Raw genomic sequence first — 16,476 nt, 5'->3', positions numbered from 1 at the left:
TATTTCATTGTGTGTGTGTGTGTGTGTGTGTGTGTGTGTGTGTGTGTGTGTGTGTGTGTGTGTCTCTGTGTGTGTCTCTGTCTCTGTGTGTGTGTGTGTGTGTCTCTGTGTGTGTGTGTGTGTCTCTGTGTGTGTCTCTGTGTGTGTCTCTGTGTGTGCCCGTGTGTGTGTGTGTCTGTGTGTGTGTGTCTCTGTGTGTGTGTGCGCCCATGTGTCTCCGTGTGTGTCCGTCCAGCGAGACAGAGGGCAGGTTACCCACGTCATTATGTTGGACTGAGACTCGCGGCATCAAAGACAACGTCACAAGAACAACAGGAGCCATTGTCCTCCGACCTGCTGTGCACCGGAAAACACTGCTCATGATCCCATAAAAAGTTTGGCACAGTTAGTCTGCTGAAGGCTCTTTATGGCCCGTTGGTTTTTACAATAGAAAACAGGAAGTGTTGTTTTGCAATCTCGCTTTAAAGGTTCATACTAATTTGCTCAACACCAAATGCTTATGAAATGATGCTGATTCCAAAAATCTAAAATGTTGTCTTTTTGCTGTGACTGGGGACATTTTCAACACTGAAATGGGTTCAACACGTGTGTGTCGGGAGGGAGGGGTTGTGACACGGCTCATACTCTACATACATGCTGTGTGTGTGTGTGTTTGTTTGTTTGTTTGTGTGTGTGTGTGTGTGTGTGTGTGCGTGTGTCTCTCTCTCTCTGTGTCTGTGAATGTGTGTCTCTCTCTCTCTCTGTGTCTCTGTGTGTATAACCTCTGCGTAGGGAGGGGCAGAGGGCCCATGGAGGGAGGGGACTGAGGCCAGGATGACCTCCCATCATGGGGAGTGTGTAGCCAGAAGAGTTTATAAATTCCTATGCATGTTTACACCTCACTCCCAATCTGATCAATTCTCATGCTATCAACACCGCTGAGAGGAAACGTCTGGTCCATGTCTGTAAGTGTGTTTGGCTTTGTCAGAGGAAGGGGCGCAAGCTTTGCACGAGATGGACTGTGAAATCCACCGACTGGTCTGAAATAACTCGGCATTGTGTTATTGTTCATTTGGCTTGCAGAGTGCTGAGTAGGCACCTGAGATGAGCCTTGTTTGAACTTGGCTGGCCACTCGTGGTAATCCTTGAGCCACTTCTCTCTTAGCCTCCTTTAGCCATCCGCATCCATGTACAGCAGGGTGTCCAAGTCCAGCCCGCATGCACAGAAGAAGATGCAGCACCGCTCAAAGGGCAAGGGCTGCGGCTACTACATGCGCATTGTATTCTTCTTCTCTTCGCTCATTCAGTCTCTGATCATAGTTAGCCTCGTGCTCTTCCTGGTCTACGGTAAGACGCAGGACTCGGCGTCCACAACACGCATCCAGGACCTGGAGGAGAGCTTCAGCCGGCTCTCCATAGAGAATGTGGCCCTGAGGCTGCAGAGGAAGAACCTGACCAACTTACTCAACGCCACCATGACAGAGAAGGCCCGCAACGACTGGGACCTGGCCAAACTCCGCTACTACTCAAACATCTCAGTGGTTTTTATCCAAGATATCGACAAAAAGCTGGTGAGAAACTTTTGATTATATCCTATATGCAAATTACTGTCTGGAGTATTTTACCTTTTGTGATTTAACTTTGACGTCTTATTTGGAATTGAACTCGTAGCCTTTCAACAGCCATAGAAATAAGGTGTTGATGTGTTTGCGTCAATGAAAGCTAAGTTACAGATGAAAGGAAAATAGCTATCAATATACCTGCAATGCTTTAGTCAAGTTGAGCCTCAGCACCACTAATTACTGTCTAAATGTAATTTTATTTTTATTTCAATAAATAGGATTGTAAAATGTAGTTTTTGAGATATTCCTTTATAGTTTTCAGAACAAGAGGCAACCCAACAGATTATTTTTTTATTATAATTATTACATGTAGCATTTAAGTGTTGAACCCTCATGTCAGAGTATTTGTAAGACATTAAAAACATAATAATTTTGGTTAATAATGACTAAGGTAAACAGTACATTCTAAATAGTTTTTCTTGTTTGTCTACATTTCCAACTGGTCTAGAACAAATCCCTAAAACATCTTTTCTTTCACTGATATGAACAGCAAGAGTGCCAGAGAGAGGCATTCTATTACAAGAACACCGCCCGATGCCCAACCACATGTAAGTATGACATTTCTTCATTGCAATCCCAAAAATAATCAAATACTTAAATGAGACGTATGAGCTATTGGGCCCTATTTTAACGATCTGAAACGCAAGTATGAAACGCAAAACGCAAGTAGTTTTGTGGGCGGATCTCGGGCACTCTTGCTATTATACCGGCGGGATAAATGACTCTTGCGCCTGACGCAAATCTAAAATGGGTTGGTCTGAAGTAACTAGGTGTGGTTTGGGCGTAATGTGAAAATAACCAATCAGAGCGTCATCTCACATTCCCTTTAAGAGCAGGTGTGCTTGTTCCATGGCAGATTGCTATTATGACGGCGGATTTGCCTGGCACACGCCAGCGGGAGCTGTCCGAGATGCGGCAAAGTAATAAATGCCCGTCTTGACCGGGTGGCGATGTTGCTGCGGCCTCTCGGGCGCATCTTCTCAAGTCTGGAGAGGATTGCTGCAGCCATGGAGCATGGGCATCCAAACGCACCACCTGCTCCTGTTGTGCCCCTAACTTCCTCCCCCCACTCCATCTCCGTCCACCCGCTCCATCAGGAGTGCATCGCGCATTGCCACTCCCGGAGCAGATCCCGCCGGAGTGTCCAATCCCACCGTAGTTCAACATCACGTCTCCTTAAGTCCTCTAATATTTTCCTATTTATGTCATCAACACATCCATGATTCATGGAAATGTTGTGTAAAACACAACAAGCCACAAAGAATGCTGCGACTTTTTGAGGACTGTACTGTAAAGTGCCTCCTGACCTATCCAAACACCTGAAGCACATTTTCAGTAATATTTTTCTTTATAATTATGTATGGTTTGCAAAAATGGGAACTGCTGCGTCAGTTTAGATGAGAGAAGCAAAGTGTATGTGCGCTGTGCACACGCTACATTATGGCCAAGCATGCGCCCCTAAAATAGCATCTGAATAACGCGCTACTGACTTTAGACCAGGTTTTTCCTGGTCAGTGGCGGAATTGTTTTCTGAAGCCGAAAAATAGCACCAGGGAACGTTTGCGCCGGAACATGCCTCCTCTTTTCGCTGAACCGCCCCCGGGAGCGCAAATACATTCCCTAATTTACCGACGTGCGTCTGTGGAGGGAAAAGTCCGCTGTGCGTCGGGTGCAAAATGGGACTGATACATGCGTCGGTGTACAAAGGCAATTGTGCTGAGTGCAAGATAGGGCCCATTATCCCTTTTTCTCACCTGCAGTTCAAAAACCTGCCACATAGATAGATAGATAGATAGATAGATAGATAGATAGATAGATAGATAGATAGATAGATAGATAGATAGATAGATAGATCTGTCTACTTCTGTTCTCTTCTGTTATTGTTTTTTCTATGCAGTTCAAATGACTGATAACTGCAACTGTGGGCTGCTGAGTGAACGACTGAAAGCCAGGCTTGACCTTGTGGAGTCCAACTTCACACAAACAACGCAGAGGATGAGGATGGAAATGGACCAGACCGCCAAAGAGAGAGATACCATTAGCTTGGAGGCCATCCGTCTGCGGAGGGACAAAGCTACGCATGAAAAGGAGGTGGAGTTCTTTAGGCGAAAATGCAAAGATGACTTTGCCCAGTCCTTGAGTGGCATTTCCAATGTCTCCAAGGCTTTCCTAGAGAAGATAAGTTCCCTCTTCCCTTCACACATCGCCTTCCAGCTCACCTGTCCCAAACAGAGGGACCACCTGGAGCAGATCCGCACCAATTGCACCAGCCTGTCCATGGAAGTGGAGGACAAGTTCCAGCGTTACCTGGATAGTGTGGGAGGACAGGTGTCAGCCATCCAGGCAGAAAGCAGCCGTCTGAAGGCAGAGAACTGGCGACTGTCTGACGACTACCGCTGGTGTACCACGAACCGCACAGGCCTGATCCTGCAGCACGGACAGAACTTGGACAAGCTTCAGCGGAAACACGACGAGGAGAAGGAGAGACTCCTGATAGACAAGATGAAGCTTAACGGAGAGTTGGAAGTCCTGAGAAACAGTGTCAAATATAAAAGTAAAGAGGTTGATCACCTTGCAGAGCAAATGAAGCATCTCAACGCGTCCTGCATCCCTAAGGTAAGAAAAACCGAGCCATGACTGATTAATTGAGCATGCTATACGCTCTGCGGGGCCGTAAGCAGCAGTGTGGCCTCTAGGGGCCACACCCTGGGCTCTCTGAGCTCTTCTGTGTTCTTCGTTTAGCGTTTGATTACCAAAGTAACATTCAAGATTTAAATATTAGATTTTGCTCGATTGTGGAAAACATTTATTCAACACGATTACACATTGACTTTTTGTATTCCTCTTCCGAACACAAGACAAAGTAAGAGTTTACTTGCAAAACGTAATGTGCAAAATAATCGCTTTTCTCAGTTACATTGTTTTGGTGATTTTTAGGAGGCGAAATCGCGATCAAAATTCGGTTAATTGCACAGCCTTAGTAACAGCAGATGTTACATGAAAGGAATGCTGCTGGAGATTCTCTAATATAGTACAATATAATGTATACATGGTCATTCGCTATACAGGTTCTCATCATGCATGGTATAAAACCCCCATCATATTTAATTATCTGCATGTATTTGTGCAGCTGTTAGGTCCTTTTGTGCACACATTTGAGCTTTGTTGTCAATAATACGCTCCATCTCTACATTATCAGAAGACATAGTTGCTTATGTAACACCTGTAGAAATACTACAATACAAACAAAGCACTTATTGCAGTGCTTTGAGATCTTCACATATTGCATAAGATGCATGAGATTAAAGCAGCCTGACAGGTTGTTGGAAATGATCCAGCTTTGAGTGTAGAGGAGGAGGTGGGGGAGGGAAGTTGTCTGCCAGTAAAGTACAAGAGGGCAGAAGGGTGAGAACTGGGTAAATATTTCTGTCAGTTATACATAGATATGAAGAAGCTCTATGATGCTCTTTAAGTCAGGGGTTTGCATCTTAAAACCGAAAATGTACACTACCGGTCAAACATTTGCGGTCACTTAGAAATTTCCATTCCACTCCATTACAGACAGAATACCAGCTGATCTGAATGGGTGATCTTTAATGCAATATCTACATTGCCCATTATCAGCAACCATTCATCCAATGTTCCAAAGGCACATTCTGTTTACTAATCTGATATCATTTTAAAAGGCTAACTGAGAAAACATTGGAGAACCCTTTTGCAATTATGTAAGCACATAATGTAATCTGACAACTGCTGCCCCGGTTAAAAGAAACAATGCAACTGATCTCAGCTGGTATTCTGTCTATAATGGAGTGGAATGGAAAGTTCTAAGTGAAATTTCTAAGTACCCCAAACTTTTGACCGGTAGTGGAAGTCGATATAATCACGTTTTGTGTCTACTGAAAGTAGACAAGTTTTAACCCAAAAAACAGATGGGTTTCAACAAATGGTTTATAATCAGTTTTTTTCCCCATATTAACATTCCTCTTATTTTATTTCAGACAGGTTTTGGTGCAGGAGGCTCTCGGTCAGGCACACAGCCCCAGCCTGGGTGGGGCATCGGTGGTGGATCCAGCTCTGCCTCATCCAGCTCCTCTATTGGGGGTCAGCCTAGTAGGACAGGGTCAGGGGGATTGAGTTCGAGCATTGGCTCACTTGGGTCACCATTCAATAAGCCAGTATCGAATGGGGCGGGCTCGTCAAGCTCGTCCGTCTTGTCATCCGGGTCAGGTAGCTCCCTTGGGTCACCATTCAATAAGCCAGTATTGAATGGGGCGGGCTCTTCAAGTTCGTCCGTCTTGTCATCCGGGTCAGGTAGCTCCCTTGGGTCACCATTCAATAAGCCAGGATCGAATGGGGCGGGCTCTTCAAGTTCGTCCGTCTTGTCATCCGGGTCAGGTAGCTCCACTGGGTCAGGATTTAATAGGCTAGGACAAGGATCAATTGGGGCAGGCTCTTCAAGTTCGTCCGTCTTGTCATCCGGGTCAGGTAGCTCCACTGGGTCAGGATTTAATAGGCTGGGACAAGGATCAATTGGGGCAGGCTCTTCAAGTTCGTCCGTCTTGTCACCTGGGTCAGGTAGCTCCACCGGGTCAGGTTTCAATACTGGGGGAGGATACCCAAGCTTTGGCTCAGCGTCAAATCCAAATCTTAGCCCTAGTGGGACAGGTTCCAATAACCCAGCACAGAGTGGGAGAGGCTCTCCAACTTTTGGGTCATCCTCTGGGTCAAGCGGGAAAAGCTTAGGCTTAGGTTCAAACCCTTTTGGGTCATCCTCTGGATCATCCTCTGGGTCATCCTCTGGTTCTTCCTCTGGGTCATCATCTGGTTCTTCCTCTGGGTCGTCCTCTGGTTCTTCCTCTGGGGCGACTGGGGCAACGAGTAAAAGTGGGTCAGCCAACAACCCATTTACTTGGTTTGGGATGGGTAACTCAGGACAAAGTAAGCCAGGAAGTGGAACAGGGAAAGCACCATCCACTGGGAATAGTTATGGTGGAACTGGGTCGTCATTTGGTGCAGGAAGAACGAGTGGCTCAGGTAAGAATATATACCTGCAGTTTATCATTACTATTCTGGGGCATTTTTAAATAAAGGTATCGTTCACCCAGATTCCCCAAAAAAATATTTTCTCACATACCTCATACCCCAGGTGGTATCCAGCCATGCAGATAGATTTGGTTTTATTTGCCCAAGTTTTGAGAAATTCACCAATTCTGCTCCCACCCCAATACAACAGAGGCAAATGGAAACGTATTTGTTGTTCTTAAAGCCTTGAAAGTTTTGAATAAATTATTTCTGCAGAAGCATATCTTTTCAAGCTGCCGTTGAATTTTTTTTTTTTTTTAAATGTTTCAGGTAGCACAAGTGAAATTCCATTCATCCCCATTCTCAGGGATGACGGATATCTCACAACCTGGTTTGATAAAACCCAAAACTATCTGCAAGATAGATTGATAATTTGGGTGAACTGACCCTTTAAACAAACATCAGGAGTAATCAGTTTGCAACCATTCATTTAGATTCAAAGTATGTATTTGGGTTCCAACTCAATTATTAATAATTCCTCTTCAAGCCTTGAATGAATGGCTCTAATGTTTGTAGCCTTAGATCTCGTCAGACATGCTAACTGTTAGCATTTATGTAGTACTGTTAAGCATAAATGCAGCTTGATGGATTGCACCATGGCTAAGTAATGACAAACCTCTTGTTTTTAACCAACAGTCACTCAGCACCTTAAAGATCTGCAACGCCTCATCAACCCCCCTGGCCCAGAGTGAGTATGTCTTGGAGCTGTAGGTTGAGAGTGAATGTTAAAGTGTTGCTGGTGTTTTTGTTGCAGGCTGAACAGTGGGTGCACAGAAGAGACATTCTCTATATTTTTGATTTTGTCAACAAATCCCATGTCTCTCAATGCTTTGATTTCCATACCCTGTCTGTGGCACCCAGCCCTAAACCCACCGGTTCCCACTGAAGACGTAAATGTGTAAATGACGTAACGCGTCACCAATATATAGTTTATTTATTTTATTTTTTTCAAGATTTTCTAAAACAGCTGGGCACTGTAGTTTTTGCACATGTTACACAACAGGGTCTAAATAGTGCATTTGTTAGGAACTATTTTGTTTGTTAGCGCGGATTAATATACATTTGGTGCTCTGAGTATTTACAGGACAGTGTATGCAGGAGTGACTGGAAATAAACTAGTGCCCATGTTCATTTCGTGCCAGCATCCATCAGACTGTTTACCAAACAATAACCCCCCCTCATCGCTCCAGACTTCGACCTATTCTCTCCCTACCCACCCCTCTACTCCTACCCTCAGGGTTTTTAGTATTTTTAAGTATTTATTTATTCTCGGGTATAATCATTATTATTGACTATATATTGATGTATGTTGTGTTTAAATGTGCCGGATTAAAAATGAAGTGCCCTCACCGGAAAAATTTATTTTTTTTGATTTAGATTTTTTGGATTGTAATGAAGGAACATGTCGCCAAGTGCAACAGTGTAGCTCATTGATGTGTTGTTGTTTCTGGGGGGGAAATTAAGAAATGAACGAAATCAGGCTTTGACTACACAATACTTTTAATGTTGGTTTTGGTTTATTTCATGGGATTTGTTGACAATAAGACACATAAAATATCAGCAGACGTATCCATTAGCAAAAAGATGTGATGTTTTTTAAGTTTGATAAACTCACTCATTAGCGTCACATCAAGAAATAACGTTATAACTATTCTTTCTTTCTTTCTTTCTTTCTTTCTTTCTTTCTTTCTTTCTTTCTTTTTCCAGGGAGAAACAAGATCTCTCCAGAATGATGGGTTAGTCCACCTTAATTAGAAAAGCCAAAGCTTAAAGGAGATTTGTCTCCCACTGCATCTATGAAGCACAGCTCAATGCAAGCTTTACATATTGAGTTCTCATATTTTATATCAATAAATGCACCATATATTATACACTGGTTGTGACAGTTTATACTTCGATATGCATTTAGAAAAGTAATTTGAATAACTTTTGCACTTTTTTGAATGTTAAATGTGAATTTTTTGTGTTAAGGATTTGTGTCTACACAGTATGAATAAGCACATATTGTATTTTTAGACTACATAAAAATAAAAGCTTTGATTAAACATAAACACATCAACTGTGGCTGTCTCTTCTCTATAAACAAAGCTATTTAAGATATTATCCAACGCAGAGCCGGAAACAACTGTTTGTCCCCGCGTGCGTCACCTATTGTGTGGCTAATTATCTAAAAATGAGTGCCCTGCCCCTCCTGTAATGTTTCAGGCGAGAGTTGCTGGCAACACAGTTTAAACCCTCCAGCGTGTTTATGTTTACCTGCCAACCTGTCAGCAGGCCTGAGGCAAATGGCAGGAACTTTTGGAAACGCTCTTGTATACATGCTGTTGGTAGAAAACAATGTGAATCTATTCACTGCAGAGAACACGGATATCCATAGCCTGAATAAAATCCCAACATATCTCTCTTATAAAGAAAGCATGACAGGAGGGGGGGGGGGGCTGGTCTGGTCTTGGTATCTTATGTGTGCTGTGACCTTTCCCAAAAAATGCCGTGAAACAGCGAAAACCGACAGATTGAATCTTTTCTTCTTCGTTTGGTTTATAAAACAGAGATGGAAATGAATATAGAAAAATACAAACAGGGTTGTTTGTGTGTAGAAAGAAAAATACCCCGTGTCTGAACATTTTTGAGATATATGAATGGCACTTTCCTTAAATGCCTGTTACGGATTTTTAAATTGTGTTATTGACATTGATCATAGAATTAGCTCAGTGCACATGTGCTTTTCATTTGGACCAGTACAACTTTAGCACGGAGCAGGAAAACCAACCATGTTGAGAACGGACAAACATCCTGTTTGTTGCACTGTGAAAGGATGGGAGCGCACTTTCAATTCACGACCCGTGAGTGTATTGTGTGTTGGCGCCAATTAATAAATACAGCACTTAGACTTGGGCAACGGGAGAGAGAGCTCTTTCCTGTCTAAAGGATATCCTCTGTTTAACATCAAGTGTTTTTCCACATTTGGGATGTGCAGCTCACTGCAGGGGTAGCTGTGAGGATATTAAAGGTCAGCTGTTTTGGATGCTTCTGGGAGTCTCTTTATTAGACTCGCAGAGACACAGGACGCGTTGAAACAACTTCACTGGAAAATGATTATCATGCTGTTTGGTCTGTGCAAACATGTAATATGTTTCCTGTCCACTCATGTCATTTCTTTATTCCCTGTACACACATAACCCAATTGACCATTGTTTTAACTGACGCAGTGGACAGTGATTACTAGTACAGAATTATTGAATTTGTCGATATAGAGTCGACCAAACTACTAATCTACAGGTAGACCACATACAGGTAGGTGATATGACTTCAAAAGGGTTTGAACAGCAACAATTAATGTTGCAGGAATGGGGAGATGAACTTGTGCACTTTCCCACCTTACATTTTACCAGCTGGTTGGAGGAAATCATCAACCCCATGGAGTTTATTTTATTTCTTTAATGGAAAAAAAAGAACCGAAAACAATAGTTTTCTAATTATGTCAAATGACACGTAACCGTAACTTTTTACTGCAGGTCCCTGTAGTACAAGACAAAACAAATCACAGATTAGATCCAGGAAAACAATACAAAATTAACAACAATGACACCAATTCAGATTCAACTTTATTGTCATTGTGCAGAGTACAAGTACAAAGACAACGAAATGCAGTTTGCGTCTAACCAGAAGTGCAAAAAAAGCATTCAAGATATACATAGTATAGACAGGTGGAGCATAGGCAGGACAAGAACTATATTGCAGTGTTAAAGAGCAGAATAAATAGGGCTATGTAATATGAACAATGTATGAGCAACATCTACAGATATGTGCAATGTAGTAGCAGTGACATTCTACTAGTAGTAAGAATAATATAGATATATGCAGAATATATAATAAGATAAACAGAATAAATATGGATATTCTGTATGAACCATATAGCCAGATATGTGCAGTATGTACAGCTGTGTGCAGTGTGGTAACATTATAAGAGTAGTAAGAATAAGTGTATGCACAGGATGAATAGTACGAAGAGCAGTAGAATATGGCTATGTATCGGTGTAATTACAGTATGTACATTTGTAAATAAATAAATAGAACAGTATGGGTGGGGTAGGGTAGTTCAAATTGTCCGGGGGGCTTAGTAGGTTAAATAAGCATCCAGTGGTGTTTTTTAAAGCATGTTAAAAATGGAATGGCTATATCCAAAATTAAAATGTGAAGGTTATGACCCTTATAATGATGTTAAATCCATACTGGGTTAAGTACTGTATGAGATGACTGTGGTGAAACGTTACACAGTCTACACAATATAGAACCGTGTTGACAGTTGAACCCCACAGTCAAATTATTTGTGTGATTTTAAAAAAAGAAAGCGAAAGAACCAGGTGACCACAGATCGTGCAACACAAACAGCTTTTAGAATGGTTTACGAGGCATTTAGTACAGCTTTGCACTGCCAAAAATGTTAGGGTGTGATTTTTGTCATTCAATTAACCAAAACTGGACACTATGTAATCAATGCCTGTCCTTATTTTCCTGATTGCCAAGTAGTAGGTCATAATTTAGGCCACATGTACCACTGGGATCAGGATCATCCAGTTACAGTACAGGATCAGTTTGAGGCTAAATGACAGATTATTAAACTCACTGCGGGCTGCTCTTTAGGGATTGTGACCCTCAGCATCGTGGACAGCACTGAGAGGCACTGATGAAGACTTGGGGCCTTTTTGTCGCAGCCTTCCCAGCCACCTCCCTCCCTCTGCTGATGCAGGAAAGGGAACGTGTGCTCATGATTACCACCTCCTTCCTTACCTGGGGTTGCAGGACTGTGAGCTCTTTGTCTGTTGCTGCTAATGTTCCTTCTTTACTGTGACTTCTAATTGCATTTCCTATCTGCCTGGCCTCCCCCAGTCCCATGGCTGCCCAGGCTGGTAAAGACATCAGGGGGCAAAAACCCTTTCTCTTGTGCAGATACTATAGTGTTGTCGGGGAGGGTGGTAAACACTGGAAGCAGCTGGGAGGGAGAATGTTCTCCAGCACTGACGTCCTTTTGTGTTGAAGTCCTTCGGCGCAACCCTGACTTTCACCTTGGCCTCTTTCTGCAGAGGAGTTATGGGAAGGAAAACATGGGGCTGTTTAATTGCTTAAGGAGGATGTATTTGAGGTGTTTGAGCTAGACCTAATGTAGCCTCAGTTTTATGGGCAAATCCTGCAGTCCCAAACATGCAAACGGGATGTCAACATAACATACTGCAGATACAACTTTTGTTAAGGCTGTTTTATGCTTCTGCGTCAACTCCACGCCGTCGCTCCTACGGCTTCGTGACCCTTTTGGAGTTTCGGGGTTGCTTTGCATCGCGGTGCATTTCACCGGCATAACGCTTGGAGGTGTCGCCTGTGTCTGTGTCGCTCACCACCGAAACGGTACTCAGAATGGCAAACCCCATAGACTGTTGGGCTAAAATATTAATCTTATTTGTTTGGCCTTTTCTTGCTTAGATTTTGTAAAAAGTATCGAGAAATAGACAGTAAAATCCACTGACCTAGTTACTGTAACCAGAAAATAAGTCTGAGGTTATTTGCGAGGTGTCTGCCAGCCAGTCAGCCCGGTCTCATGGCAGTTTGTGATATGGTTACGTTATTGAATCTATTAAGTCAAGTAAATGTCTTTTTTTTCGTGTGGCGATTACGAATTTTAAAGTAATGTATTTCAATGGGAAGCATATTTTGTGATCACAGAACGATGACGGTAGCGAGTAGTATTGATAAGGCGAAAGTCCGCGCAGGGAAGTTGGTCGGGGTGGTGGATGGGTCAAAAAACACAGGACTTTCACCCTGGAGACTGGGGATCGTGTCCCGCGTGTTGCAGGACCTTTCCTCGTTATTCTCTTCCTAACCACAACCGTCCCGTTATTGTGGCGTTTCATTTCCCCGTTGTTGTGTGCCCCTGCGCCCGGGGATCGCGTCTCGCGAGTGGCGGCCTGTCCCATTGTCGTGGCCGGCGTGTGGCGCCTCATTTCCCTGTTGTTGCGTCCCCCAGAGCAGGTTCGAAAATCATGACCTGTAGACGTTAAAAATTCGTGGACACGAAATAAACGTCAAAAAACCTGTACACAAATTAATAAATCAAAATAACATGACTATTTCATGGCCTGCCGTGAGACCGGGATGAGCCAGTTCATGTTATGTTAGCAAGCAAACTTTAGCACAACTGCCCACAACGTACAGCTTGCTGGCGAAGTGCTAATTTCCAAACGTTACTGATATATAGACACTTTACAGACGGATAACCCCGTCATCACAATATGTCTGAGTTTATTAGCAGAGCTAATGTCAGTGAACTAGCATGTTGCTACTCCCCACAGTAGGCTGCTTGAAACACCGACTATCATCACACAGGACGAATTCACCAATCACAGTCCTTGCGGTCTGCGTCGCCTCGACGCAAAGTTAAAAATTTTTGGAGGTGCACATCGAGCTACGGTGGAGGGGTTCAGAGGGAGGTTTGCGGCGCAGCAGAGGGCTCTGCGGGGGTATGCCACCGATTTGACGCAGAAGCATAAAACAGGTTTAGGCTGCAGTACCACAAACAACCACAGAAAGTCCCATTCATTTGTCCCGGAGAATGTTACGTGACTCACAGTTGGAGCTCTTCTACAGCTACGATCGGAAAGAGAGTCTCCCGGTTAAATCCGTAGTCCAAAGTATTTACACCTGTGTTACAAAAAGGGGAAATCAAACTTTAAACTCTAGTCTGGATCAACAGAAGTACATTTCCAAGATAACTGACATCTGTCCATCACCTTCCGCTCTCTGCGTGTTGCCGTTCTCGAACTCCGTTCCATACGAGGAACCAACAACAACCTTCGAGCTAACAAGTTTTGAAGAAAATGACAAGTTTTGAAGAAAATTTGGATCGTGCAACAAGACAGACCTGCTTGGTTCTTTTCTGGAATGATTGTAAAGATTTACTAAGAATATGTTTACAGCATTTACTCTCTAATTGGGACATTTTGGGATCGATTGGTGGGATTGCTGTGGACGAAGTACACAGCGATACACTGGTAAGAGTAATGAGGTTTAACCATGTATCCAGTTAATTTAAATAGCTCACCTTACTGTATTGTGTGAACAGTTAACTTCATTTAATATTGTATGTGGCGTTTTCTTTTGCAGGGTGCAAATGTTCCACCAAAACAAGTTCCTTCCAGAGGCTATTTTGCAGAGCCACCTTCTCTGCATCCAGAGCTTAGCGCCGCCCAAAACGATTGTGATTGGTTTAAAGAAATGCAAACAACCAAGAGCGTTTCTTTTTGTCCCAGAATGTGTGTGGTGTAGCCAGACCTTACACCACAGCGCTGCAGAGATCTGCTTGAGGTCTGGCAATGCGAGACTATTTAATGTTAGAATTCTGACTTTTATTCTCAGAATTCTAACTTTAAACTCAGAACTCAAATCAATTTGAATTGTGTTGTGGCCCTAATCCTGTAATTCTGTAATGTGTAACCTGCAGTACCAAAGTATAACTCAATGTCTTGAGTTGAGCTGCTGTAAGCCCAGACCAGCTTCCACAGTGTCCTATTTATCTATGTCATTGATTATCCATCACATACTGAGAGCCTTACTGGTGCTACACCGCAGGCAGGGATATAGAGACGATTATGGATCATCTAGTCCGCTAAGAAAGGGCAACAGAGCTAAAGCAACTGCAGTTATTTGGTTTCAATCCCTCACACCCGCTGAAGTACATCAGTCATTGCACTAAGATTATGTGTTGACAGCCGTAAAGTGATGGGAGTAACCTGGCTCAGCAGGAGGATGACCCTCTTTTCATAAATAATTTCTCATAATGGATAAATAACGCAACAGTGCGCGAGACCAAAAGGTCTTCTGTTTCCTGGCAGTTTCCGGAGGTTTAGAGGTTATCAGTGCTCTTTTTATTCAGAGTAAAACAAAAAGTGAAACCAAGAGAAGTTGGAACATCCCAAGCTCTTTTAAAATGTCAGGGATGATTTTTTTTTTTTTTTTATTCCTAAAGGTTCATTTAGAAAGTCTACTGACTCCAGCATTTTCAGGTATAATCTATAAAACCAGTTTAAACAGAGGCAGAGGGCTGCCCAAAGGCCTACAGTGTCCTCAGAGAGGTCCAGTGATTTATCAAACCTCTACACTATTAGACATTTATATAGAGCTAGTTTTTGCTCTCTGCAGCCCGGTGAGCTCTGATCCTATTTTTCTGTGTTATTTTACGGAAACGATAAAAATGATTTGTTTCTGTTATCTGTCCTTAACCTCAAAACTGGATGATGGGAAACTCCCATTGTTTTTTTTTTCCCTTTTTCATTTGTTTGTCTCAATAATTTACGAGAAGCCAGAACGTTGACCTTTAACCTTAAATCTCTGTGTGCTTTACCGCTTCCTGATAACTCCCTTTTCCCTGTTAACAGATTGTTTTGGGGGAGTTAAGTATTGCTTGTCTAAATATTGCAAAGCCATAGGAGACTATGATTTATGATATAAATATATATATAAAAAAAGAGCCTGTCTTGAAACCGGGCATCTTGGACAAGACGGGAGGCCATTTTTTTTTTACCCTAAATTCCACATCCCATGTCATAAGAGATGTAATAGTGTTTAAATGTCAGTGTTGTTATATTAAAGCAGTTTAACATTTGAATAACTGACTTTAGCCCTGGTGGCTTTAAGAGATAAACTAGAGATGTCTACTGCCTCCATCTAGTGTCCATAGCAGTGTGTTGTCATACTGGAATGGGAGGGAAATGAATGTGTAATGAATGGGTCATTTTTCAGGTTCTACTTCTTATTACAGGTCTAAAGGTTCAGTAGTTTACAAAGTAGGAAGTTAATAATCACACAATCACACATGAATAGTATACAGACCATAGGCTGTATATTAATATTAACAGTGTATGATACAGACAAGGTAAATGTATTGGATAATCATATGATCTGTTGCTGCAAAAAAAAAGGAAAGTGGAAGCTTTGGAATGTGGAGTGATTTTGTGTTTCCATTTTTGACTAAATAGTATACATACTTGCAAAATGTCCTGTAATGGAAATTTATCAGTGGTCGTTATTTTAAAGAATGTGATTTTCTGTATTCTTCTCTCAGACCTTAGCTTCGTTTGAATCTGGTCCACAGACACAGTGGTCTATCTAGCCTGTCCATCTTCACTGCTCGCTGGGCCTGAAGCGGCGAAACTCCTTCTCCCAGCAGGCAAAGCTGAGGGAGAGCTTGTCCGTGTCCTGCCATGACAGTGAGAAACGGTGACAGACAGGCAGACAGGGAGGCAGGCAGGCGGACGTGCCTTTGGGTGATGGCCCCAGCAGAAGGTGTGGATGAATAATTGAATTAGCGTTAGGCAAAACATTTCCACGCAAGACTTTTTATTCATATTGTTGATGGAAAATTAGACATGCACATTTAAATACAGCACCATATGGTATTACAATTGTGCTCTCATTGAACTCTCCAAGCTGTTTACCTTTCAAAGTGTTTTTAACAATCAGCTGACATGACATTTTACAGTATAGGGCTTGTTGACAGGGTCATTCAGAATATTTATATACATTTTTGTCTTGTGTTCTGAGTAAAACAGAAAGTGAACAGTTCATGGAAGCAATGGCTCTACCTCACAGGGTTTATGAGAAATTACAAATATGGGTAACTAAAGTATTATTCTGGGAATTCTGTCTGTTGGAGTTACAAGGCTGGATTACCAACCAGACAAAGCAGGCAACTGCCCCAGGGGGCCCCAAGAAGCCCATGTTCACTGCATGTCGGTTGGTT

At 42.6% G+C, this 16,476-nt stretch overlaps 1 protein-coding gene across 1 annotated transcript; it reads left to right on the top strand.

The window, feature by feature from the left end:
* Positions 1-863: 863 nt before the first annotated feature.
* On the top strand, positions 864-8,557 carry plvapa (plasmalemma vesicle associated protein a). The gene is made up of 6 exons (XM_039816871.1): positions 864-1,550; positions 2,092-2,149; positions 3,499-4,217; positions 5,603-6,638; positions 7,323-7,374; positions 8,394-8,557. The coding sequence occupies exons 1-6, from the start codon at positions 1,167-1,169 to the stop codon at positions 8,425-8,427; spliced, it is 2,283 nt and encodes a 760-aa protein (XP_039672805.1). The 5' UTR covers positions 864-1,166; the 3' UTR covers positions 8,428-8,557.
* The last annotated feature ends 7,919 nt before the right edge of the window (positions 8,558-16,476 follow it).

The sequence above is a fragment of the Perca fluviatilis genome, chromosome 11, assembly GCF_010015445.1.
Source record: "Perca fluviatilis chromosome 11, GENO_Pfluv_1.0, whole genome shotgun sequence".
NCBI classification, from domain to species: Eukaryota; Metazoa; Chordata; class Actinopteri; order Perciformes; family Percidae; genus Perca; species Perca fluviatilis.
This window is presented reverse-complemented; position numbering and strand designations above follow the sequence as displayed.